Below are 27,765 nucleotides of genomic sequence, written 5' to 3' on the forward strand. Positions count from 1 at the left end.
GCGGTGGTCCACATGTCTTGTGACCCCCCCCCCCCACACACTCTCTCGTGAGGGCGGTGGTCCACATATCTTGTGACCCCCACCCCTATCCACACACAATCGTGCGGGCAGTGGTCCACATGTCTTGTGACCCCCCTACCCACACCAACACACACACTCGTGCGCGCGGTGGTCCACATGTCTTGTGGCCCCCCAACCCACAACAACACACACACTCGGGCGGTGGTCCACATGTCTTGTGACCCCCCCCCCCCCTCACACACTCGTGCGGGCGGTGGTCCACATGTCTTGTGGCCCCCCAACCCACAACAACACACACACGGGCGGTGGTCCACATGTTTTGTGACCCCCCCCCCCCACACACTCGTGCGTGCCGGTGGTCCACATGTCTTGTGACCACCCACACACACTCTCTCGTGAGCGCGGTGGTCCACATGTCTTGTGACCCCCCCCCACACACTCTCTCGTGAGGGCGGTGGTCCATATGTCTTATGACCCCCCCCCAACACACTCGTGCGTGCGGTGGTCCATATGTCTTGTGACCCCCCCCCCACACACACTCTCTCGAGAGGGCGGTGGTCCACATATCTTGTGACCCCCGCCCCCACCACACTCGTGCGGGCAGTGGTCCACATGTCTTGTGACCCCCCCCCCCCCCACACTCGTGCGGGCAGTGGTCCACATGTCTTGTGACCACCCACACACACTCTCTCGTGAGCGCGGTGGTCCACATGTGTTGTGACCCCCCCCCCCCTCACACACTCGTGCGGGCAGTGGTCCACATGTCTTGTGACCACCCACACACACTCTCTCGTGAGCGCGGTGGTCCACATGTCTTGTGACCCCCCCCCCCCCCACACACACTCGTGCGTGCGGTGGTCCACGTGTCTTGGGACCCCCCCCCCACACACTCTCTCGAGAGGGCGGTGGTCCACATATCTTGTGACCCCCCCCCCCACACTCGTGCGGGCAGTGGTCCACATGTCTTGTGACCCCCCCCCCACACACTAGTGCGTGCGGTGGTCCACATGTCTTGTGACCACCCACACACACTCTCTCGTGAGCGCGGTGGTCCACATATCTTGTGACCCCCCCCCCCCCCCCACCACACTCGTGCGGGTAGTGGACCACCTTCTTGTGACCCCCCCCCCCACACATTCTTTCGTGAGGGCGGTGGTCCACATGTCTTGTGACCCCCCCCCACACACTCTCTCGTGAGGGCGGTGTCCACATATCTGTGTGACCCCCACCCCTATCACAACCACACAATCGTGCGTGGCGGTGGTCCAGATGTCTTGTGACCCCCCCCCCAACACACCAAAACACACTCTCGTGAGGGTTGAGGGTCCACATATCTTGTGACCCCCCCCCCCCCCCCACACTCGTGCGGGCGGTGGTCCACATGTCTTGTTGAACCCCCCTCACACAAGCTCGTGCTGGCGGTGGTCCACATGTCTTGCGACCCCCCAACCCACACCAACACAAACACTCGTGCGGGCAGTGGTCCACATGTCTTGTGACCCCCCTACCCACACCAACACACACACTCGTGCGCGCGGTGGTCCACATGTCTTGTGACCCCCCCCCCCCACACACTCGTGCGTGCGGTGGTCCACATGTCTTGTGACCCCCCCCCCCCACACACTCTCTCGAGAGGGCGGTGGTCCACATATCTTGTGACCCCCCCCACCAACACACCAAAACACACTCTCGTGAGGGTGAGGGTCCACATATCTTATGACCCCCCCCCCCCCCACACTCGTGCGGGCGGTGGTCCACATGTCTTGTGACCCCCCCCCCCACACACTCGTGCGTGCGGTGGTCCACATGTCTTGTGACCCCCCCCCACACACTCCTCTCGTGAGGGCGGTGGTCCACATATCTTGTGACCCCCACCCCTATCACACACACAATCGTGCGGGCGGTGGTCCAGATGTCTTGTGACCCCCCCCACCACACTCGTGCGGGCAGTGGTCCACATGTCTTGTGAACCCCCCCACCACACTCGTGCGGGCAGTGGTCCCATGCTTGTGACCCCCCCCCACCTCGTGCGGGCAGTGGTCCACATGTCTTGTGACCCACCCCCTCACACACTCGTGCGTGCGGTGGTCCACATGTCTTGTGACCACCCACACACACTCTCTCGTGAGCGCGGTGGTCCACATGTCTTGTGACCCCCCCCCCCCCTCACACACTCGTGCGGTCAGTGTTCCACATTTCTTGTGACCCCCCCCCCTCACAACACGCGTGCGTGCGGTGGTCCACATGTTTTGTGACCCCCCCCCCCCCACACACTCCTCTCGTGAGGGCGGTGGTCCACATGTCTTGTGACCCACCCCCCTCACACACTCGTGCGTGCGGTGGTCCACATGTCTTGTGACCACCCACACACACTCTCTCGTGAGCGCGGTGGTCCACATGTCTTGTGACCCCCCCCCCCCCCCCACACACTCGTGCGGGCAGTGGTCCACATGTCTTGTGACCACCCACACACACTCTCTCGTGAGCGCGGTGGTCCACATGTGTTGTGACCCCCCCCCCCCCCTCACACACTCGTGCGGGCAGTGGTCCACATGTCTTGTGACCACCCACACACACTCTCATCGTGAGCGCGGTGGTCCACATGTCTTGTGACCCCCCCCCCCCCCCACACACACTCGTGCGTGCGGTGGTCCACGTGTCTTGGGACCCCCCCCCCCCACACACTCTCTCGAGAGGGCGGTGGTCCACATATCTTGTGACCCCCCCCCCCACCACACTCGTGCGGGTAGTGGACCACATGTCTTGTGACCCCCCCCCCCACACATTCTTTCGTGAGGGCGGTGGTCCACATGTCTTGGTGACCCCCCCCCCACACACTCTCTCGTGAGGGCGGTGGTCCACATATCTTGTGACCCCCACCCTATCACACACACAATCGTGCGGGCGGTGGTCCAGATGTCTTGTGACCCCCCCCCAACACACCAAAACACACTCTCGTGAGGGTGAGGGTCCACATATCTTGTGACCCCCCCCCCCCCCCCACACTCGTGCGGGCGGTGGGTCCACATGTCTTGTGAACCCCCCTCACACACTCGTGCGGGCGGTGGTCCACATGTCTTGCGACCACCCCAACCCACACCAACACACACACTCGTGCGGGCAGTGGCCACATGTCTTGTGACCCCCCTACCCACACCAACAAACACACTCGTGCGCGCGGTGGTCCACATGTCTTGTGACCCCCCCCCCCCCCACACACTCGTGCGTGCGGTGGTCCACATGTCTTGTGACCCCCCCCCCCCCCACACACTCTCTCGAGAGGGCGGTGGTCCACATATCTTGTGACCCCCCCCCCAACACACCAAAACACACTCTCGTGAGGGTGAGGGTCCACATATCTTATGACCCCCCCCCCCCCACACTCGTGCGGGGCGGTGGTCCACATGTCTTGTGACCCCCCCCCCACACACTCGTGCGTGCGGTGGTCCACATGTCTTGTGACCCCCCCCCCACACACTCTCTTCGTGAGGGCGGTGGTCCACATATCTTGTGACCCCCACCCCTATCACACACACAATCGTGCGGGCGGTGGTCCAGATGTCTTGTGACCCCCCCCACCACACTCGTGCGGGCAGTGGTCCACATGTCTTGTGAACCCCCCCACCACACTCGTGCGGGCAGTGGTCACATGTCTTGTGACCCCCCCCCACACCTCGTGCGGGCAGTGGTCCACATGTCTTGTGACCCACCCCCCTCACACACTCGTGCGTGCGGTGGTCCACATGTCTTGTGACCACCCACACACACTCTCTCGTGAGCGCGGTGGTCCACATGTCTTGTGACCCCCCCCCCCCACACACTCGTGCGGGCAGTGGTCCACATGTCTTGTGACCCCCCCCCAACACTCGAGCGGTCAGTGTTCCACATTTCTTGTGACCCCCCCCCCCCTCACACACTCGTGCGTGCGGTGGTCCACATGTTTTGTGACCCCCCCCCCCCCCCCCCACACACTCTCTCGTGAGGGCGGTGGTCCACATGTCTTGTGACCCACCCCCCTCACACACTCGTGCGTGCGGTGGTCCACATGTCTTGTGACCACCCACACACACTCTCATCGTGAGCGCGGTGGTCCACATGTCTTGTGACCCCCCCCCCCCCCCCACACACTCGTGCGGGCAGTGGTCCACATGTCTTGTGCCCCCCCCCCCAACACTCGAGCGGTCAGTGTTCCACATTTCTTGTGACCCCCCCCCCTCACACACTCGTGCGTGCGGTGGTCCACATGTCTTGTGACCCCCCCCTAACACACACACAATCGTGCAGGCGTGGTCCAGATGTCTTGTGACCCCCCCCAACACACCAAAACCCACACTCGTGCAGGCGGTGGTCCACATGTCTTGTGACCCCCCCCCCCTCACACACTCGTGCGGGCGGTGGTCCACATGTCTTGTGACCCCCCAACCCACACCAACACTCACACTCGTGCGTTAAGTGGTCCACATGTCTTGTGACCACCCACACACACTCTCTCGTGAGCGCGGTGGTCCACATGTCTTGTGACCCCCCCCAAAACTCGTGCGGTCAGTGGTCCACATGTCTTGTGACCCCCCCCAACACTCGTGCGGTCAGTGGTCCACATGTCTTGTGGCTCCCCATCCCACACCAACACACACACTCGGGCGGTGGTCCACATGTTTTGTGACCCCCCCCCCCCACACACTCGTGCGTGCCGGTGGTCCACATGTCTTGTGACCCCCCCCCACACACACACTCGTGCGTGCGGTGGTCCACATGTCTTGTGATATCCCCCCCCCCCCCACACCAACACACACCACTCGGGCGGTGGTCCACATGTCTTGTGATCCCCACACACACTCGTGCGCGCGGTGGTCCACATGTCTTGTGACCCCCCCCCTCCCCACACACTCTCTCGTGCGAGCGGTGGTCCACATGTCTTGTGACCCCCCCCCCCCCCACACACTCGTGCGTGCGGTGGTCCACATGTCTTGTGACCCCCCCCCCACACACTCGCTAGAGAGGGCGGTGGTCCACATGTCTTGTGACCCCCCCCCTCACCACACTCGTGCACGCAGTGGTCCACATGTCTTGTGACCCCCCCCCTCACACACTCGTGCGTGCGGTGGTCCACATGTCTTGTGACCACCCACACACACTCTCTCGTGAGCGCGGTGGTCCACATGTCTTGTGACCCCCCCCCCCCCTCACACACTCGTGCGGGCAGTGGTCCACATGTCTTGTGACCCCCCCCCAACACTCGAGCGGTCAGTGTTCCACATTTCTTGTGACCCCCCCCCCCCCTCACACACTCGTGCGTGCGGTGGTCCACATATCTTGTGACCCCCCCCCCTAACACACACACAATCGTGCAGGCGGTGGTCCAGATGTCTTGTGACCCCCCCCCAACACACCAAAACCCACACTCGTGCAGGCGGTGGTCCACATGTCTTGTGACCCCCCCCCCCTCACACACTCGTGCGGGCGGTGGTCCACATGTCTTGTGACCCCCCAACCCACACCAACACACACACTCGTGCGTTAAGTGGTCCACATGTCTTGTGACCACCCACACACACTCTCTCGTGAGCGCGGTGGTCCACATGTCTTGTGACCCCCCCCAACACTCGTGCGGTCAGTGGTCCACATGTCTTGTGACCCCCCCCAACACTCGTGCGGTCAGTGGTCCACATGTCTTGTGGCTCCCCAACCCACACCAACACACACACTCGGGCGGTGGTCCACATGTTTTGTGACCCCCCCCCCCCCACACACTCGTGCGTGCCGGTGGTCCACATGTCTTGTGACCCCCCCCCCCCACACATACTCGTGCGTGCGGTGGTCCACATGTCTTGTGATATCCCCCCCCCCCACACCAACACACACACTCGGGCGGTGGTCCACATGTCTTGTGACCCCCCACACACACTCGTGCGCGCGGTGGTCCACATGTCTTGTGACCCCCCCCTCCCCACACACTCTCTCGTGCGAGCGGTGGTCCACATGTCTTGTGACCCCCCCCCCCCCCCACACACTCGTGCGTGCGGTGGTCCACATGTCTTGTGACCCCCCCCCCCCCCCACACACTCGCTAGAGAGGGCGTTTGTCCACATGTCTTGTGACCCCCCCCCCTCACACACTCGTGCGTGCGGTGGTCCACATGTCTTGTGACCCCCCCCCCAAACACTCGTGCGTGCGGTGGTCCACATGTCTTGTGACCCCCCCCCCACACACTTTCTCGTGAGGGCGGTGGTCCACATATCTTGTGACCCCCCCCCCTAACACACACACAATCGTGTGGGCGGTGGTCCAGATGTCTTGTGATCCCCCCCAACACACCAAAAGACACTCTCGTGAGGGTGAGGGTCCACATATCTTGTGACCCCCCCACCCCCACACTCGTGCGCGCGGTGGTCCACATGTCTTGTGATATCCCCCCCCCCCACACCAACACACACACTCGGGCGGTGGTCCACATGTCTTGTGACCCCCCACACACACTCGTGCGCGCGGTGGTCCACATGTCTTGTGACCCCCCCTCCCCACACACTCTCTCGTGCGAGCGGTGGTCCACATGTCTTGTGACCCCCCCCCCCCACACACTCGTGCGTGCGGTGGTCCACATGTCTTGTGACCCCCCCCCCCCCACACACTCGCTAGAGATGGCGGTGGTCCACATGTCTTGTGACCCCCCACACACACTCGTGCGCGCGGTGGTCCACATGTCTTGTGACCCCCCCCTCCCCACACACTCTCTCGTGCGAGCGGTGGTCCACATGTCTTGTGACCCCCCCCCCCCACACACTCGTGCGTGCGGTGGTCCACATGTCTTGTGACCCCCCCCCCCCACACACTCGCTAGAGATGGCGGTGGTCCACATGTCTTGTGACCCCCCCCCCTCACACACTCGTGCGTGCGGTGGTCCACATGTCTTGTGACCCCCCCCCAAACACTCGTGCGTGCGGTGGTCCACATGTCTTGTGACCCCCCCCCCACACACTTTCTCGTGAGGGCGGTGGTCCACATGTCTTGTGACCCCCCCCCCCCACACACTCTCTCGAGAGGGCGGTGGTCCACATATCTTGTGACCCCCCCCCCCTAACACACACACAATCGTGTGGGCGGTGGTCCAGATGTCTTGTGGTCCCCCCTAACACACCAAAACACACTCTCGTGAGGGTGAGGGTCCACATATCTTGTGACCCCCCCCCCCCCCCCCACACTCGTGCGCGCGGTGGTCCACATGTCTTGGGCCCCCCCCCCCGCCCACACACTCTCTTCGTGCTTTCGGTGGTCCACATGTCTTGTGACCCCCCCCCCCACACACTCTCTCGAGAGGGCGGTGGTCCTCATATCTTGTGACCCCCCCGCCCCCTAACACACACACAATCGTGCGGGCGGTGGTCCAGATGTCTTGTGACCCCACCCAACACACCAAAACACACTCTCGCGAGGGTGAGGGTCCACATATCATGTGACCCTCCCCCCCCACACTCGTGCGGGCGGTGGTCCACATGTCTTGTGACCCCCCCCCCCTCACACACTCGTGCGGGCGGTGGTCCACATGTCTTGTGACCCCCCAACCCACACCAACACACACACTCGTGCGTGCAGTGGTCCACATGTCTTGTGAACACCCACACACACTCTCTCGTGAGCGCGGTGGTCCACATGTCTTGTGACCCCCCCCCCCCCACACTCGTGCGGGCGGTGGTCCACATGTCTTGTGACCCCCCAACCCACACCAACACACACACTCGTGCGTGCGGTGGTCCACATGTCTTGGGACCCCCCCCCCCCCACACTCGTGCGGGCAGTGGTCCACATGTCTTGTGAACCCCCCCTCACACACTAGTGCGTGCGGTGGTCCACATGTCTTGTGACCGCCCCCCCCCCACACATTCTCTCGTGAGGGCGGTGGTCCACATGTCTTGTGACCCCCCCCCCCACACACTCTCTCGTGAGGGCGGTGGTCCACATATCTTCTGACCCCCACCCCGATCACACACACAATCGTGCGGGCAGTGGTCCACATGTCTTGTGACCCCCCTACCCACACCAACACACACACTCGTGCGCGCGGTGGTCCACATGTCTTGTGGCCCCCCAACCCACAACAACACACACACTCGGGCGGTGGTCCACATGTCTTGTGACCCCCCCCCCCCCTCACACACTCGTGCGGGCGGTGGTCCACATGTCTTGTGGCCCCCCAACCCACAACAACACACACACTCGGGCGGTGGTCCACATGTTTTGTGACCCCCCCCCCCCCCCACACACTCGTGCGTGCCGGTGGTCCACATGTCTTGTGACCACCCACACACACTCTCTCGTGAGCGCGGTGGTCCACATGTCTTGTGACCCCCCCCACACACTCTCTCGTGAGGGCGGTGGTCCATATGTCTTATGACCCCCCCCCCAACACACTCGTGCGTGCGGTGGTCCAGATGTCTTGTGACCCCCCCCCACACACACTCTCTCGAGAGGGCGGTGGTCCACATATCTTGTGACCCCCGCCCCCACCACACTCGTGCGGGCAGTGGTCCACATGTCTTGTGACCACCCACACACACTCTCTCGTGAGCGCGGTGGTCCACATGTGTTGTGACCCCCCCCCCCCTCACACACTCGTGTGGGCAGTGGTCCACATGTCTTGTGACCACCCACACACACTCTCTCGTGAGCGCGGTGGTCCACATGTCTTGTGACCCCCCCCCCCCCCACACACACTCGTGCGTGCGGTGGTCCACGTGTCTTGGGACCCCCCCCCCCCCCCCACACACTCTCTCGAGAGGGCGGTGGTCCACATATCTTGTGACCCCCCCCCCCCCACACTCGTGCGGGCAGTGGTCCACATGTCTTGTGACCCCCCCCCCTCACACACTAGTGCGTGCGGTGGTCCACATGTCTTGTGACCACCCACACACACTCTCTCGTGAGCGCGGTGGTCCACATATCTTGTGACCCCCCCCCCCCACCACACTCGTGCGGGTAGTGGACCACATGTCTTGTGACCCCCCCCCCCCACACATTCTTTCGTGAGGGCGGTGGTCCACATGTCTTGTGACCCCCCCCCACACACTCTCTCGTGAGGGCGGTGGTCCACATATCTTGTGACCCCCACCCCTCTCACACACACAATCGTGCGGGCGGTGGTCCAGATGTCTTGTGACCCCCCCCCAACACACCAAAACACACTCTCGTGAGGGTGAGGGTCCACATATCTTGTGACCCCCCCCCCCCCCACACTCGTGCGGGCGGTGGTCCACATGTCTTGTGAACCCCCCTCACACACTCGTGCGGGCGGTGGTCCACATGTCTTGCGACCCCCCAACCCACACCAACACACACACTCGTGCGGGCAGTGGTCCACATGTCTTGTGACCCCCCTACCCACACCAACACACACACTCGTGCGCGCGGTGGTCCACATGTCTTGTGACCCCCCCCCCCCACACACTCGTGCGTGCGGTGGTCCACATGTCTTGTGACCCCCCCCCCCCCCCCCACACACTCTCTCGAGAGGGCGGTGGTCCACATATCTTGTGACCCCCCCCACCAACACACCAAAACACACTCTCGTGAGGGTGAGGGTCCACATATCTTATGACCCCCCCCCCCCCCACACTCGTGCGGGCGGTGGTCCACATGTCTTGTGACCCCCCTTCCCACACACTCGTGCGTGCGGTGGTCCACATGTCTTGTGACCCCCCCCCCACACACTCTCTCGTGAGGGCGGTGGTCCACATATCTTGTGACCCCCACCCCTATCACACACACAATCGTGCGGGCGGTGGTCCAGATGTCTTGTGACCCCCCCCACCACACTCGTGCGGGCAGTGGTCCACATGTCTTGTGAACCCCCCCACCACACTCGTGCGGGCAGTGGTCCACATGTCTTGTGACCCCCCCCCACACTCGTGCGGGCAGTGGTCCACATGTCTTGTGACCCACCCCCCTCACACACTCGTGCGTGCGGTGGTCCACATGTCTTGTGACCACCCACACACACTCTCTCGTGAGCGCGGTGGTCCACATGTCTTGTGACCCCCCCCCCCCTCACACACTCGTGCGGGCAGTGGTCCACATGTCTTGTGACCCCCCCCCAACACTCGAGCGGTCAGTGTTCCACATTTCTTGTGACCCCCCCCCCTCACACACTCGTGCGTGCGGTGGTCCACATGTCTTGCGACCCCCCCAACCCACACCAACACACACACTCGTGCGGGCAGTGGTCCACATGTCTTGTGACCCCCCTACCCACACCAACACACACACTCGTGCGCGCGGTGGTCCACATGTCTTGTGACCCCCCCCCCCCCACACACTCGTGCGTGCGGTGGTCCACATGTCTTGTGACCCCCCCCCCCCCCCACACACTCTCTCGAGAGGGCGGTGGTCCACATATCTTGTGACCCCCCCCACCAACACACCAAAACACACTCTCGTGAGGGTGAGGGTCCACATATCTTATGACCCCCCCCCCCCCCACACTCGTGCGGGCGGTGGTCCACATGTCTTGTGACCCCCCTTCCCACACACTCGTGCGTGCGGTGGTCCACATGTCTTGTGACCCCCCCCCCCACACACTCTCTCGTGAGGGCGGTGGTCCACATATCTTGTGACCCCCACCCCTATCACACACACAATCGTGCGGGCGGTGGTCCAGATGTCTTGTGACCCCCCCCACCACACTCGTGCGGGCAGTGGTCCACATGTCTTGTGAACCCCCCCACCACACTCGTGCGGGCAGTGGTCCACATGTCTTGTGACCCCCCCCCACACTCGTGCGGGCAGTGGTCCACATGTCTTGTGACCCACCCCCCTCACACACTCGTGCGTGCGGTGGTCCACATGTCTTGTGACCACCCACACACACTCTCTCGTGAGCGCGGTGGTCCACATGTCTTGTGACCCCCCCCCCCTCACACACTCGTGCGGGCAGTGGTCCACATGTCTTGTGACCCCCCCCCAACACTCGAGCGGTCAGTGTTCCACATTTCTTGTGACCCCCCCCCCCTCACACACTCGTGCGTGCGGTGGTCCACATGTCTTGTGACCCCCCCCTAACACACACACAATCGTGCAGGCGGTGGTCCAGATGTCTTGTGACCCCCCCCAACACACCAAAACCCACACTCGTGCAGGCGGTGGTCCACATGTCTTGTGACCCCCCCCCCCCCCTCACACACTCGTGCGGGCGGTGGTCCACATGTCTTGTGACCCCCCAACCCACACCAACAATCACACTCGTGCGTTAAGTGGTCCACATGTCTTGTGACCACCCACACACACTCTCTCGTGAGCGCGGTGGTCCACATGTCTTGTGACCCCCCCCAAAACTCGTGCGGTCAGTGGTCCACATGTCTTGTGACCCCCCCCAACACTCGTGCGGTCAGTGGTCCACATGTCTTGTGGCTCCCCATCCCACACCAACACACACACTCGGGCGGTGGTCCACATGTTTTGTGACCCCCCCCCCCCCCACACACTCGTGCGTGCCGGTGGTCCACATGTCTTGTGACCCCCCCCCCACACACACTCGTGCGTGCGGTGGTCCACATGTCTTGTGATATCCCCCCCCCCCCCACACCAACACACACACTCGGGCGGTGGTCCACATGTCTTGTGATCCCCCACACACACTCGTGCGCGCGGTGGTCCACATGTCTTGTGACCCCCCCCTCCCCACACACTCTCTCGTGCGAGCGGTGGTCCACATGTCTTGTGACCCCCCCCCCCCCCCCTCGTGCGTGCGGTGGTCCACATGTCTTGTGCCCCCCCCCCCCCACACACTCGCTAGAGAGGGTGGTGGTCCACATGTCTTGTGACCCCCCCCCTCACCACACTCGTGCACGCAGTGGTCCACATGTCTTGTGACCCCCCCCCCTCACACACTCGTGCGTGCGGTGGTCCACATGTCTTGTGACCACCCACACACACTCTCTCGTGAGCGCGGTGGTCCACATGTCTTGTGACCCCCCCCCTCACACACTCGTGCGGGCAGTGGTCCACATGTCTTGTGACCCCCCCCCCAACACTCGAGCGGTCAGTGTTCCACATTTCTTGTGACCCCCCCCCCCCCCCTCACACACTCGTGCGTGCGGTGGTCCACATATCTTGTGACCCCCCCCCTAACACACACACAATCGTGCAGGCGGTGGTCCAGATGTCTTGTGACCCCCCCCCCAACACACCAAAACCCACACTCGTGCAGGCGGTGGTCCACATGTCTTGTGACCCCCCCCCCCCTCACACACTCGTGCGGGCGGTGGTCCACATGTCTTGTGACCCCCCAACCCACACCAACACACACACTCGTGCGTTAAGTGGTCCACATGTCTTGTGACCACCCACACACACTCTCTCGTGAGCGCGGTGGTCCACATGTCTTGTGACCCCCCCCAACACTCGTGCGGTCAGTGGTCCACATGTCTTGTGACCCCCCCCAACACTCGTGCGGTCAGTGGTCCACATGTCTTGTGGCTCCCCAACCCACACCAACACACACACTCGGGCGGTGGTCCACATGTTTTGTGACCCCCCCCCCCCCCCACACACTCGTGCGTGCCGGTGGTCCACATGTCTTGTGACCCCCCCCCCCCCCCACACATACTCGTGCGTGCGGTGGTCCACATGTCTTGTGATATCCCCCCCCCCCCCCACACCAACACACACACTCGGGCGGTGGTCCACATGTCTTGTGACCCCCCACACACACTCGTGCGCGCGGTGGTCCACATGTCTTGTGACCCCCCCCCTCCCCACACACTCTCTCGTGCGAGCGGTGGTCCACATGTCTTGTGACCCCCCCCCCCCACACACTCGTGCGTGCGGTGGTCCACATGTCTTGTGACCCCCCCCCCCCCCACACACTCGCTAGAGAGGGCGGTGGTCCACATGTCTTGTGACCCCCCCCCCTCACACACTCGTGCGTGCGGTGGTCCACATGTCTTGTGACCCCCCCCCCAAACACTCGTGCGTGCGCTGGTCCACATGTCTTGTGACCCCCCCCCACACACTTTCTCGTGAGGGCGGTGGTCCACATGTCTTGTGACCCCCCCCCCCCCCCACACACTCTCTCGAGAGGGCGGTGGTCCACATATCTTGTGACCCCCCCCCCCTAACACACACACAATCGTGTGGGCGGTGGTCCAGATGTCTTGTGATCCCCCCCAACACACCAAAAGACACTCTCGTGAGGGTGAGGGTCCACATATCTTGTGACCCCCCCACCCCCACACTCGTGCGCGCGGTGGTCCACATGTCTTGTGATATCCCCCCCCCCCCACACCAACACACACACTCGGGCGGTGGTCCACATGTCTTGTGACCCCCCCCCCCCCACACACTCTCTCGTGCGAGCGGTGGTCCACATGTCTTGTGACCCCCCCCCCCCCACACACTCGTGCGTGCGGTGGTCCACATGTCTTGTGCCCCCCCCCCCCCCCCCCTCACACACTCGTGCGGGCGGTGGTCCACATGTCTTGTGACCCCCCAACCCACACCAACACACACACTTGTGCGTTAAGTGGTCCACATGTCTTGTGACCACCCACACACACTCTCTCGTGAGCGCGGTGGTCCACATGTCTTGTGACCCCCCCCCAACACTCGTGCGGTCAGTGGTCCACATATCTTATGACCCCCCCCCCCCCACACTCGTGCGGGCGGTGGTCCACATGTCTTGTGACCCCCCTTCCCACACACTCGTGCGTGCGGTGGTCCACATGTCTTGTGACCCCCCCCCCCACACACTCTCTCGTGAGGGCGGTGGTCCACATATCTTGTGACCCCCACCCCTATCACACACACAATCGTGCGGGCGGTGGTCCAGATGTCTTGTGACCCCCCCCACCACACTCGTGCGGGCAGTGGTCCACATGTCTTGTGAACCCCCCCACCACACTCGTGCGGGCAGTGGTCCACATGTCTTGTGACCCCCCCCCACACTCGTGCGGGCAGTGGTCCACATGTCTTGTGACCCACCCCCCTCACACACTCGTGCGTGCGGTGGTCCACATGTCTTGTGACCACCCACACACACTCTCTCGTGAGCGCGGTGGTCCACATGTCTTGTGACCCCCCCCCCCTCACACACTCGTGCGGGCAGTGGTCCACATGTCTTGTGACCCCCCCCCAACACTCGAGCGGTCAGTGTTCCACATTTCTTGTGACCCCCCCCCCCCTCACACACTCGTGCGTGCGGTGGTCCACATGTCTTGTGACCCCCCCCTAACACACACACAATCGTGCAGGCGGTGGTCCAGATGTCTTGTGACCCCCCCCAACACACCAAAACCCACACTCGTGCAGGCGGTGGTCCACATGTCTTGTGACCCCCCCCCCCCCCTCACACACTCGTGCGGGCGGTGGTCCACATGTCTTGTGACCCCCCAACCCACACCAACAATCACACTCGTGCGTTAAGTGGTCCACATGTCTTGTGACCACCCACACACACTCTCTCGTGAGCGCGGTGGTCCACATGTCTTGTGACCCCCCCCAAAACTCGTGCGGTCAGTGGTCCACATGTCTTGTGACCCCCCCCAACACTCGTGCGGTCAGTGGTCCACATGTCTTGTGGCTCCCCATCCCACACCAACACACACACTCGGGCGGTGGTCCACATGTTTTGTGACCCCCCCCCCCCCACACACTCGTGCGTGCCGGTGGTCCACATGTCTTGTGACCCCCCCCCCACACACACTCGTGCGTGCGGTGGTCCACATGTCTTGTGATATCCCCCCCCCCCCCCACACCAACACACACACTCGGGCGGTGGTCCACATGTCTTGTGACCACCCACACACACTCTCTCGTGAGCGCGGTGGTCCACATGTCTTGTGACCCCCCCCCCTCACACACTCGTGCGGGCAGTGGTCCACATGTCTTGTGACCCCCCCCCAACACTCGAGCGGTCAGTGTTCCACATTTCTTGTGACCCCCCCCCCCCCCTCACACACTCGTGCGTGCGGTGGTCCACATATCTTGTGACCCCCCCCTAACACACACACAATCGTGCAGGCGGTGGTCCAGATGTCTTGTGACCCCCCCCCAACACACCAAAACCCACACTCGTGCAGGCGGTGGTCCACATGTCTTGTGACCCCCCCCCCCTCACACACTCGTGCGGGCGGTGGTCCACATGTCTTGTGACCCCCCAACCCACACCAACACACACACTCGTGCGTTAAGTGGTCCACATGTCTTGTGACCACCCACACACACTCTCTCGTGAGCGCGGTGGTCCACATGTCTTGTGACCCCCCCCAACACTCGTGCGGTCAGTGGTCCACATGTCTTGTGACCCCCCCCAACACTCGTGCGGTCAGTGGTCCACATGTCTTGTGGCTCCCCAACCCACACCAACACACACACTCGGGCGGTGGTCCACATGTTTTGTGACCCCCCCCCCCCCCCACACACTCGTGCGTGCCGGTGGTCCACATGTCTTGTGACCCCCCCCCCCCACACATACTCGTGCTTGCGGTGGTCCACATGTCTTGTGATATCCCCCCCCCCCCCCACACCAACACACACACTCGGGCGGTGGTCCACATGTCTTGTGACCCCCCACACACACTCGTGCGCGCGGTGGTCCACATGTCTTGTGACCCCCCCCTCCCCACACACTCTCTCGTGCGAGCGGTGGTCCACATGTCTTGTGACCCCCCCCCCCCACACACTCGTGCGTGCGGTGGTCCACATGTCTTGTGACCCCCCCCCCCCCCCCCCACACACTCGCTAGAGAGGGCGGTGGTCCACATGTCTTGTGACCCCCCCCCCTCACACACTCGTGCGTGCGGTGGTCCACATGTCTTGTGACCCCCCCCCCAAACACTCGTGCGTGCGCTGGTCCACATGTCTTGTGACCCCCCCCCACACACTTTCTCGTGAGGGCGGTGGTCCACATGTCTTGTGACCCCCCCCCCCCCCCCACACACTCTCTCGAGAGGGCGGTGGTCCACATATCTTGTGACCCCCCCCCCCCTAACACACACACAATCGTGTGGGCGGTGGTCCAGATGTCTTGTGATCCCCCCCAACACACCAAAAGACACTCTCGTGAGGGTGAGGGTCCACATATCTTGTGACCCCCCCACCCCCACACTCGTGCGCGCGGTGGTCCACATGTCTTGTGATATCCCCCCCCCCCACACCAACACACACACTCGGGCGGTGGTCCACATGTCTTGTGACCCCCCCCTCCCCACACACTCTCTCGTGCGAGCGGTGGTCCACATGTCTTGTGACCCCCCCCCCCCACACACTCGTGCGTGCGGTGGTCCACATGTCTTGTGACCCCCCCCCCCCCTCACACACTCGTGCGGGCGGTGGTCCACATGTCTTGTGACCCCCCAACCCACACCAACACACACACTTGTGCGTTAAGTGGTCCACATGTCTTGTGACCACCCACACACACTCTCTCGTGAGCGCGGTGGTCCACATGTCTTGTGACCCCCCCCAACACTCGTGCGGTCAGTGGTCCACATGTCTTGTGACCCCCCCCAACACTCGTGCGGTCAGTGGTCCACATGTCTTGTGGCTCCCCAACCCACACCAACACACACACTCGGGCGGTGGTCCACATGTTTTGTGACCCCCCCCCCCCCCACACACTCGTGCGTGCCGGTGGTCCACATGTCTTGTGACCCCCCCCCCCACACATACTCGTGCGTGCGGTGGTCCACATGTCTTGTGATATCCCCCCCCCCCCCCACACCAACACACACACTCGGGCGGTGGTCCACATGTCTTGTGACCCCCCACACACACTCGTGCGCGCGGTGGTCCACATGTCTTGTGACCCCCCCCTCCCCACACACTCTCTCGTGCGAGCGGTGGTCCACATGTCTTGTGACCCCCCCCCCCCCCCCACACACTCGTGCGTGCGGTGGTCCACATGTCTTGTGACCCCCCCCCCCCCCCCACACACTCGCTAGAGAGGGCGGTGGTCCACATGTCTTGTGACCCCCCCCCCCTCACACACTCGTGCGTGCGGTGGTCCACATGTCTTGTGACCCCCCCCCAAACACTCGTGCGTACGGTGGTCCACATGTCTTGTGACCCCCCCCCACACACTTTCTCGTGAGGGCGGTGGTCCACATGTCTTGTGACCCCCCCCCCCCCACACACTCTCTCGAGAGGGCGGTGGTCCACATATCTTGTGACCCCCCCCCCCCTAACACACACACAATCGTGTGGGCGGTGGTCCAGATGTCTTGTGATCCCCCCCAACACACCAAAAGACACTCTCGTGAGGGTGAGGGTCCACATATCTTGTGACCCCCCCACCCCCACACTCGTGCGCGCGGTGGTCCACATGTCTTGTGATATCCCCCCCCCCCCACACCAACACACACACTCGGGCGGTGGTCCACATGTCTTGTGACCCCCCCCCCTCCTCCTCCTGCACCACCAGCTCTTCCACCAGGGTCTCCTCCTCCTGCACCACCAGCTCTTCCACCAGGGTCTCCTCCTCCTGCACCACCAGCTCCTCCACCAGGATCTCCTCCTCCTGCACCACCAGCTCCTCCACCAGGGTCTCCTCCTCCTGCACCAACAGCTCCTCCACCAGGGTCTCCTCCTCCTGCACCAACAGCTCCTCCACCAGGGTCTCCTCCTCCTGCACCACCAGCTCCTCCACCAGGGTCTCCTCCTCCTGCACCACCAGCTCCTCCACCAGGGTCTCCTCCTCCTGCACCACCAGTTCATCCACCAGGGTCTCCTCCTCCTGCACCAACAGCTCCTCCACCAGGGTCTCCTCCTCCTGCACCAACAGCTCCTCCACCAGGGTCTCCTCCTCCTGCACCAACAGCTCCTCCACCAGGGTCTCCTCCTCCTGCACCACCAGCTCCTCCACCAGGGTCTCCTCCTCCTGCACCAACAGCTCCTCCACCAGTCTCCTCTTTCTCCACAACAACCGTCAGCCATTTAGAGGCCTGGGTGAGCGCGGAGGATGGGGGCAGCGCCGGCTCCGCTCTGTAAAAAGATGCGCACGACACCTTTCCAACTTCCTGCTACAGCAGAGATCGCACTCCCCCCCCACCATCGTGCAGAGATAGATTAACCAGGTTAATAACGATGCTGCAGTAACGCAGCATACCTTTGCCCATCGTGGGTCTGGTTACAAAATGGGCATTAGTCTTAAGATATCACACTGGATGAAAGGCTACATGGCAAAGATATGGCTGCTTCATTATTTGTCCTCACCCAGAAACCAATTATAAAAATACATCCGTATATAACCGAATGTACACGTGGGGTTTGAACTGTACATGTGTTCGTTTGCAGGCGGCAGGGCTGGAACTCACAGAGGGACCTGGGTTTGATGCCCAAACTTGGGCCACTTTCTCCGTGTAGAATGTGGAGTGTGTTCTACCCCCCCCCCCCGTTTTATCCTGCATTGGTTTCCAAAATCAGAATAAATTATTTAGACTGGATGAAGAGGAATCCGATAAGCTATGAAGCTCTTCTTTCACAGATATGCAGTCGAGGCACAGGGTCAGCAAGTTACAACAACAAACAAAAGAAAATGAGTGCAAAGTGTAAAAATGTAAGGAAGTCACAAAATAACTGAGCATATAAGCACAAAGTACGTAAAATCCTGCCAGTTTTTCAACACTAAATACAAATTTAGGGGTTGTTACGGGAAGAAAGGCGGACAAACACAAGGGTGTCTGGACCCACACACGGGTGTCTACATCCACGTCCGCATCGGTTAACCCTGGGGGGGCATGGGGGCGTTGTGATCCCCCATAGCCCCACCCCTCGGAGAGGATTCTTATAAAAGGCGGGGAGCCAGAGGGCTCGAGGCCAGTGTGTTAGACGCTTACCAGAAAAGACTGAAGACCGGCAGAATAGGCCCTGGAACTCCCCTGGCTCGCTGTCCTTGTCAGGGCCGAGCAGGGCAAGTGGCGCGGCGCCAAGAGCTCCAGGACCGCAGCTCTTGAAAGAGCACGGCCTGGTTAGCTGGGTGACGGGATCCGTGCTTGACCAGGGCCGGATCAGATAGCCTCCCCTAGCACTCATAGCGGAGGACTGGGAATAGGAGAAGTCAGGGGATAGTGCTAGGGGTGTTTCCCATTGAGTACGGGTGAAGGGGCCATTACCCCTTCAAGTATTGTTACCGCCTTTTGGTTAAATAAAAGAGTGTGCCTCAACTACGTCGTCTGTCTCCCTGAGAACTCACTACACTTGTATAAGTGTAGTGTATCGTGTCGTGTATAGTGTAGTGTGTAGGTTAAATGTTGAGTTTTATAAGGGCACCACGGGGTGACTAGCCCCTCCCCACCCAGCCCCACCCCCCACCCAGCCCCTCCCCTCCTCCCCCAGCCCCTCCCCACCCTCCCCTCCCTCAGCCCCTCCCCACCCTCCCATCTCCACCCAGCCCCACCCCTCCCACCCCCACCCTCCCCTCCTCATGCACGACAGACAAATAATCCCTGGTGGGCAGTGTGGAACCTGTTGTTCCTACCGGTATAACAGTGGGAAATATCTGAACCGGTCCTGGGCCTCCCATTGGTCGACTCAGCCTCAAATGAGTACCTGATGCAGTGTGTACATATCACCACGAGGGAGACAAATGTGTGGTGTTGGCCACCCACTCCCCTGTGTACTGTGCCAGTCCTCTGTAGGTCCTCACTAACACCACTTGCCTCAAAAATCTGTTAAGGCTATGAGGGGGGATCTTTGTCTTTGTACAGTGGCATTGGCTACGTATTAACTGATACTTTGCACGGAGTTTATGATACAACATAGCCTATGTGTAACGCATCATATACCGTGTACACAGCACCATGAAAGTGTGTGCCGTATAATACAGAGTATGTGTAAAGGAGTATAGCCTGTGCACGCACTGCAGCGTTACTTTGAACTGAAACGTGGCATGGCCGTTATGTGTAGAACAGCATTTCTTGTATATATGTAGTGGGTTCCCACGGAGACTGGAGACGTAGCTTAGAGGCAACACGGTTTATTTAAATCTTATGACAGAAGTCCCTTTTACTCCCACTACTTGGGGAGGTATGGCCTCCGGGTTAACGTGCCCTATCACTGGGGCTATGGGCTCTGAGTCCTCCGACTAAGGGTGGCCTCGGGGAGGCTATGCTGACCCGACCCAGCCAAGGTGCGGGTCTCAACCACTGGTCCGTGCTCGGCCCCGCCCCTTAAAAGGACGTCGGGTCCCGGGGTCCCAGGGTCCCAGGGTCCCAGGGTCCTAGCCTAGCCGGTCTTCAGTCTTCGTCTTCAGAGCACTGCCTCGGGCCGTCCTGGGGTCCGTCTTTTATACCCACCTTGGGGACTCTCCACCCCCGGTACCGCCCCCTTTCTGGAACCTTCAAGGTGGCTCTGGAATAACCCCTCGGGATCGGGGGGGGGGGAACTCGGCCTCTCAACGGTCCCGGTTCTCTCTCTAACTCACGGTGGCACCCCCTGCAGACTCGTGCCCGCAACTACAGGTGGTGTGTGCTTTGCATTTCCGACGCTACATATACAGCAAGAAATACTCTACATAGAGAGAGCATGGCATCTGTGTGTGTGTACTGCATGACACACGGTGTACGGTGTGTAATCCACAGTGATGGGCTGCTGCTGCTGCACCTGTTGACGTTGATGTCGGGGCAGGCAGAGTCCTCGCTCCGGGTCCCGGTGGCGTTGCTCCGGGGGAACGTGCAGAAGAAGGCGTTGGCCAGGAGGCAGGCGGCCTGCTCCTGAGACATCGTCAGCATCAAGCCGGTGTCCCGGCGGAGCAGCGGCAGGGGCTGGGGACACGTGCGGTGCACAGGGCGCAGCGACGTCACACGCGGCAACGGGTGGCACGGGGTTGCAGAGGAGCAACGGCGCAATGGTAACACCAATGCAGAGCACTGAGCCTGCAGCACTGGGATGCTGGGGTCTGGATCAAGGAGTTCTGAAATGCACGTAAACCAGATGATTGTTGTACACGTGAGGTTAATGCTGCAGCCCTGCAATTACTTGCTCATGCAACTGCTGGTGAAAGAACCTCCACTAGAGGGAGGTCTAGAGTGCCGATCCGGTGGGTATGTTTTGGCCAACTTTTCCACACTGACCATTCGTCTTGAAAGAGGTGGGAGTACTCGCCATTTAGCCCACTGCACGCGACCCACCGATGGACTGTGGGTGGACAAAACAGGGAATTGTAAGAATCCTGGTCAATGTTTTCAAGGCCAGGCTGGGAGATCGAACCGCGACATTTGAAGTCAATCGTGACAACCATCCCACAGTTATGGCAGCAGCCCTTTTGCAGAAATAAAATAAAATATTGGAGAGGGCTTCACACAAGAAACAAGAAGATTTAGGGGTTTGGACGTGGCTCTCCAATGAGTACACATAGGGTACCAAAAGTAGCGGTGCATACTCGGGTGCAAAGAAATAGAAGCAGAGACAAAGAATGAGATAGATCGATGCAATAAAGAATTGGCAGTGGTGCACCAAGCACGACCCCTTGCTGAGCGCTGCAGCAGCAGCCCCCCCCCCACCCCCGGACCCCTCCCCCACCCTCCACTTCTCACCCTGACGCCACACAACCCGTGGGTAGGCGATGCCCTCTGGTGGACAAGGCGCGGTACAGGCGGCAGCACGAGACGCCAGCAGCGTTGCGCTGCCAGGGTTACTCACCCGAACACCTCCGTACACTTACACACACCTACACACACCTCTATACACCTCTATACACTCACACACACCTACACACTTACAAAGACAAAGATCCCCCGTATAGCCTTAACAGACTGTAGAGGCAAGTGCTGTTAGCGAGCACCTATGAAGGCCGGAACGGTACACGAGGGGGTGGGTGGCCAGCACCACGCCCGACCGCCTTTGTCTCCCCAGTGGCGATGTTTACACACCGCACCAGGTACTCATTTAAGGCTGCGTCGACCTAGGGGAGGCCCAGGACCGGTTCAGATAATCGTCACTGGTGTTAGCCGTGAGTGGGAATCGAACCCGGGTCGCCAGGTTCATAGCGCAGCGCGCTAACTGCTACACTACCGCTCCCCACACACCTACACGCACACACCTCTACACACTTACACACCTACACACACACACCTATACAACAACAACCGCCATTCGCCACTAAGTGGCGGTGACGTCACCACGACGCTTGTGCCAGGCCAAGTGCACCTTGAGGCCACGTGAAGTGTCGAACGCCCGCTGGCAGGAGGTCACGGGGCAGACCCAGCAGGTGCCACGGGTCGACTGACCGAGATGACCGAGATGACTGGCTGATGCACCACCTGTGGCCCCCTACCGTACCAACTTGCTGTGCTTTAGCCACCCGGCGCTCCGCTCGTTGTTGTGAACGTCGCTCCTCAGCCCTCCGTTGTTGTTGGAGGGCGACTGCCTCCAACTGCCCAGTAGCGTCCTTCACGAGCCTCCTCCACTGAGGCCGATCTTGACACTGCTGGTACCAGTCATCGGCAAGTCCACTCAGCTCCACGTCCTCCTGTACCACATCACTCCATCTCTTCTCTAGCCCGCGCCGCGCCCGTTTAGCCCCCTCGATTTTAGGCATGCGGTAGCTGGGCATGCGTGCTACATGACCCAGCCAACGCAGCCTTGCCTGCCGGAGGAGCTCACCGATGGGACTTTGCCCAGATCTTTCAAGGATTTGTGAGCTCCTTACACAATCCAGCCTGGTTAAACCCAGGATGGATCGTAGGCAGGCCAGCCTAAATGTTTCCAACCGACGAAGTTGCTCCATTAGGGGGGTCCACGTTTCGCAAGCGTAGAGAAGGGAGGGAATGACCGTGGCCGAGAAGACCTGAAGCTTCGTGCGGAGGTAGCTTCCACACAGCGTTACGCAACCGATGAAAAGATAATGCCGCTCGACTGATTCGGAGTGAGACCTCTGCTGATAAACTGGAGCCGGTCATAAGCACACTGCCCAGGTATGGGAAACTCTCCACTCTCTCCACAACTGCCCCATCACCGATTGGGAGTTGTGGGGGTGGAGTGTCTGATGGTACAAAATACCCAGGCAGGTGCTTAGTTTTGGTGGGGCTGATGGTAAGGCCCCACCTCTTAGTGGCACGCTCCAGTTTCAGCAGCAGCGTCTCCAACTCCTCTTCTGAATGAGCAGCTATTACCAAATCATCGGCATACATAACGTGGTCGATCAGCCTCCCATTATATCTGTACCAAATGGAAATTCCCCCGGTACAGCTATTGAAGGCTTCACGAACTACGCAGTCGAAATAGATGTTAAATAATGTGGGAGCCTGAGGACATCCCTGTCGCACCACAAGGTGTACAGGGGAAGGCTCTGATTCCCGGCCACGTAGTTTTACCCGGGCCCGCTCACCATCATGAAGGTCCTTAATGATCGTGAGCAGAGGGTCAGGGACTCCGAAAGCACGAAGAACAACCCAGAGCCCAGGCCTACTGATTGTATCATAGGCCTTGACCAGGTCAATAAAGCAGAGATGAAGGTCTTGTTGGAATTCCCTACACCTCTGCTGTAGCAGACAGACAGAAAATATGGCATCTGTACAGGACCGCCCTTTCCTGAAACCGCATTGGAGTTCTGCAAGCCTCTCCTCAGCGTGCCGAGCAAGGCGATGTTGAATAATCCTTGCCAGGACCTTTCCCGGCACACTGAGGAGTGAGATGCCCCTGTAGTTGTTCCAGTCTGTGCGGTCCCCCTTCTTAAAGAGAGCCCAGGCCTACTGATGGTATCATAGGCCTTGACCAGGTCAATAAAGCAGAGATGAAGGTCTTGTTGGAATTCCCTACACCTCTGCTGTAGCAGACAGACAGAAAATATGGCATCTGTACAGGACCGCCCTTTCCTGAAACCGCATTGGGGTTCTGCAAGCCTCTCCTCAGCGTGCCGAGCAAGGCATCCTTCCAATCCTGCGGTACCCGTCCAGCGGTCCAGACTGTTGTTATGATGTCATATAGGGCAGTCTGTGCACAAGCGCCACCCTCCCTCAGCATTTCGCTTGGGAGATCATCTTTGCCCGGTGCCTTTCCTGGTCTCAGACTCCGGATCGCCTTCAGTACTTCCTCAACAGATGGCACCTCAGCCAGCCACTCACAGGGGGTGACCTCCTCCAATATTTGAGGCACCGCAGCCTCAGCAGGGTTATCCCCACTTTGTGCCATGATGTTTTCCTGGCTGAGAGATTTTCCCTCCCCCAGGACCTCACACACACCTATATACACTTACACACACACCTCTATACACTCACACACACCTACACACACACCTCTAGACACTTAGACACACCTACACACACACCTCTATACACACACCTCTATACACTCTCACACACCTACACACACCTCTATACACTCACACACACCTACACACACCTCTATACACTCACACACACTGACACACACCTCTATACACTTACACACACCTACCACACACCTCTATACACCTAACACACTATACACACACCTCTATATACTTACAACAACCTACACACACACCTCTATACACTTACACCTACAACACACTCTATACACCTAAACACCTACACACACACCTCTATATACCTAAAAACCTACACACACACCTCTATACACGTACACACACCTACACACACACCTCTATACACTTACACACACACCTCTATACACCTAAACACCTACACACACCTCTATACCCTTACTCACACATACACGCAGGAGGAGGTGGTAGTGCGGGAACGAAAGGGCCTGGCTCGTGTGGCGAACGCGATCCATGCGCTCCTCCACAGCATGATGCTGTTTTGTTGCGACCGGTCGACCGCACAGTTGGGGTGATGGAGGTGGTGCGGTGCTTACCATGACCGCTATCACCACATGCACCACACCATCTACCCACCCACCCCGTGATACACACCACACACCCCACTCACACCACACACCCCACACACACCACTCACACCACACACACCACACACACCACTCACACCACACACACCACACACACCAGACACACCGCACACACCGCACACACACACCCACTCACACCCCTCATACCACTCACACTACACACACCACACACACCACACACACCACTCACACCACACACACCACACACACCACTCACACCACACACACCACACACACCAGACACACCGCACACACCGCACACACACACCCACTCACACCCCTCATACCACTCACACTACACACACCACACACACCACACACACCACTCACACCACACACACACACCACACGGTTCCCCGGAAAGACGGTGCCACTGGGACCGCAGCCAGGGAAGGAAACTGAGCAGCAGATGCCAGGACTGGACTGGACAATGACTGCTGCCAACAGACTAACTCTGTTCAGAGATAGGATCAATCCAATGTATTATGTAATACTTATCATTGTTGTTTTTATTATTAACGTCATGACATGAACTTATGAGGAAACAATGTAACTTTGCATTGCTTGTGAGTGCTGCCTGGGTTTGTTAAATGTGCCTTGGCTCGTGTGCAGTGTCCCGGCTGTGTGTGCGGCGGTACAATGACAACTATGTCATGAGAGAAGTTTCAGGCAATGGCCCTTCTTCAGAACGTGTACAGGCAGTGGTGGGAAAAGATAATCAGGCGATTCGTCTGACACATCCGCCCCCTAACTGCCCCACTGCCCCTCTGCCAAGCTGCTCCGCTGTCCTGCTGCCCCAATGCCCTCTGCCCCACTGCCCCACTGCCTCAATGCCCTTATGCTCCGCTGCTCCACTGCGCTGGTGCTACTCTGCCCTAATGCCCCGCTGTTCCATTGCCCCACTTTCCCACTGCCATCACATCCATCACGAAGCAGCGAGACGTCCACACCACCTCATTAAATATTACCCTGATGTACACGCAGAGAGAGAGAGACCCTCGTTAAACATTAAATACTGGAGGGGGCTGCTGTGATGCAATGGCTCGTAAAATTCACTGGCAATAGAGAGATTGCTGGTTCCACCTTCTGGCACAGCAGTTGAAACAAATGGTCGAGTACTAATAGGGGTTTTCCCATTTTTTCTGGCAACAAAACTGACACCTTTTGCAAGGCATCATGTTTACATTAACCACAATACTTGCAGTCAAATGTTGCCAGAAAAAAGGGGAAAATCCCTATTAGTTTATTTTGGTACTGGCAAAGGAGGTCCCAAAATGGTCGAGTATCTTAAGTTCCCCTGCCTCTGTCCGCCAAACAGTACAACTGGGTACACCAAAATCGAGTGGCAAGTTGGGTGGGTAGGTGCTGGATGAATTAGTGCATCGGTGTGTGGGTAATTGGATGAGTTGGTACCTGGGTAAGTGGATGGTAGGTGGTTGAATGGGTGTATGGGTAATTGAATGAGTGGGTCGGTGTGTGAATGAGTGGGTGGCTGGGGGTGTGGGAGGTGGATGGATGAGTGGGTAATTCAGTGTGTAGATTGGTGGATGTGTGAATGTGTTAATGAGTAAGTTGGTGGTTGGTGAATGATTAGGTGGGTGGATGAGTGAGTGGGCGGGTCAGTGAGTTAGTTTAAATGAATGAGTGGTTGAATGGGTAATTAAATGAATGGGGAGGTGGATACATGATTTGGTGCTTGGGTGGGTCAGTGGGGTATTGAGCGAGCGGGGAATGAGAACGTGGGTGAGTGGATTTTTGAATGAGTGATTGGGTGAGTTCGTGAGTCTGTGTGTGAGGGGATAATTGAGTGGTTGGATGAGTGAATGGGTAAATTAGTGGATATTTGAGTGAGTGGTTGGATGGGTGAGTGGGTAAATGAGTGGGTGAATGAGTGGTGGGTGAATGGGGAGGTGATTGGGTGGGTGGGTGAGTGGGTGCGTGCGTGGGCGGGTGGGTGAGTGGATGGGTGAGTTAGTAAGTGGGCGAGTGGGTGGGTGAGTGGGTGGATACGCGGGATGGGTGAGTTAGTAGGTGGGTAAGTTAGTAGGTGGGTGAATGGATGGGTGAGTGGGTGGGTGAGCGAGTGAATGAGTCGGTGAATCATTGAATTAGTGGGTGAGTAGGTGACCGAGTGAGTACTTGAGTGGGTGAGTGGGTGGGTGAGTAGTTGAGTGGGTAATTGAATTAGTGGGTGAATACGTACGTGGGTAATTTGGTATTTGAATGATTGAGTGATTGGGTGAGTGGGTGGGTGAGGAGGTGCGTGAGTGGGTGAGTGAGAGTGGGTGGGTGGGTGAGTGGGTGGGTGGGTGAGTGGGTGGGTAAATTAGTGGTTGAATGAGTGGGTGGGTGAGTGGGTGGGAGAGTGAGTGGGAAAGTGAGTGGGAGAGTGAGTGGGAGAGTGAGTGAGTGAGTGGGTGAGTGGGTGGGAGGGTGAGTTGGTGGGTGAGTGGGTGGGTGTGTGGTAGGTGGATAAATGAGTGGGTAATTCAGTGTGTAGATTGGTGGATGTGTGAATGTGTTAATGAGTAAGTGGGTGGTTAAGTTGGTAAATGATTAGGTGGGTTGATGAGTGAGTGGGCGGGTCAGTGAGTTAGTTTGAATGAATGAGTGGTTGAATGAGTAATTCAATGAATAAGGAGGTGGATACATGATTTCGTGCTTGGGTGGGTCAGTGGGTAATTGAGCGAGTTGGGAACGAGAACGTGGGTGAGTGGAATTTTTAATGAGTGATTGGGTGAATGGGTGAGTTCTGGAGTCTGTGTGTGAGTGTATAATTGAGTGGTTGGATGGGTGAATGGGTTAATTAGTGGATATTTGAGTGAGTGGTTGGATGGGTGAGTGGGTTAATGAGTGGGTGAATGAGTGGTGGGTGAGTGGGGAGGTGATTGGGTGGGTGAGTGGGTTCGT

The 27,765-nt window shown here is 59.5% G+C and overlaps 1 protein-coding gene across 1 annotated transcript in view; it reads right to left on the reverse strand.

Moving 5' to 3' along the window:
• LOC133363049 (uncharacterized) overlaps window positions 1-22,579 on the reverse strand; it is a 26,291-nt gene extending 3,712 nt beyond the window's left edge. Inside the window, exons 1-3 of the mRNA XM_061582058.1 lie at window positions 22,280-22,579; window positions 20,608-20,768; window positions 17,906-17,988 (exon numbers count right to left, since the gene is read on the reverse strand). Coding sequence (XP_061438042.1) covers window positions 17,906-17,988; window positions 20,608-20,768; window positions 22,280-22,558 — 523 coding nt within the window. The 5' untranslated portion in view covers window positions 22,559-22,579. The remainder of the gene's footprint in view (window positions 1-17,905; window positions 17,989-20,607; window positions 20,769-22,279) is intronic.
• Window positions 22,580-27,765: the final 5,186 nt, after the last annotated feature.

Source organism: Lethenteron reissneri, unplaced genomic scaffold (genome assembly GCF_015708825.2).
Source record: "Lethenteron reissneri isolate LAM-NWPU_2019-01 unplaced genomic scaffold, ASM1570882v1 scaffold_1639, whole genome shotgun sequence".
Lineage (NCBI taxonomy): Eukaryota > Metazoa > Chordata > Hyperoartia > Petromyzontiformes > Petromyzontidae > Lethenteron > Lethenteron reissneri.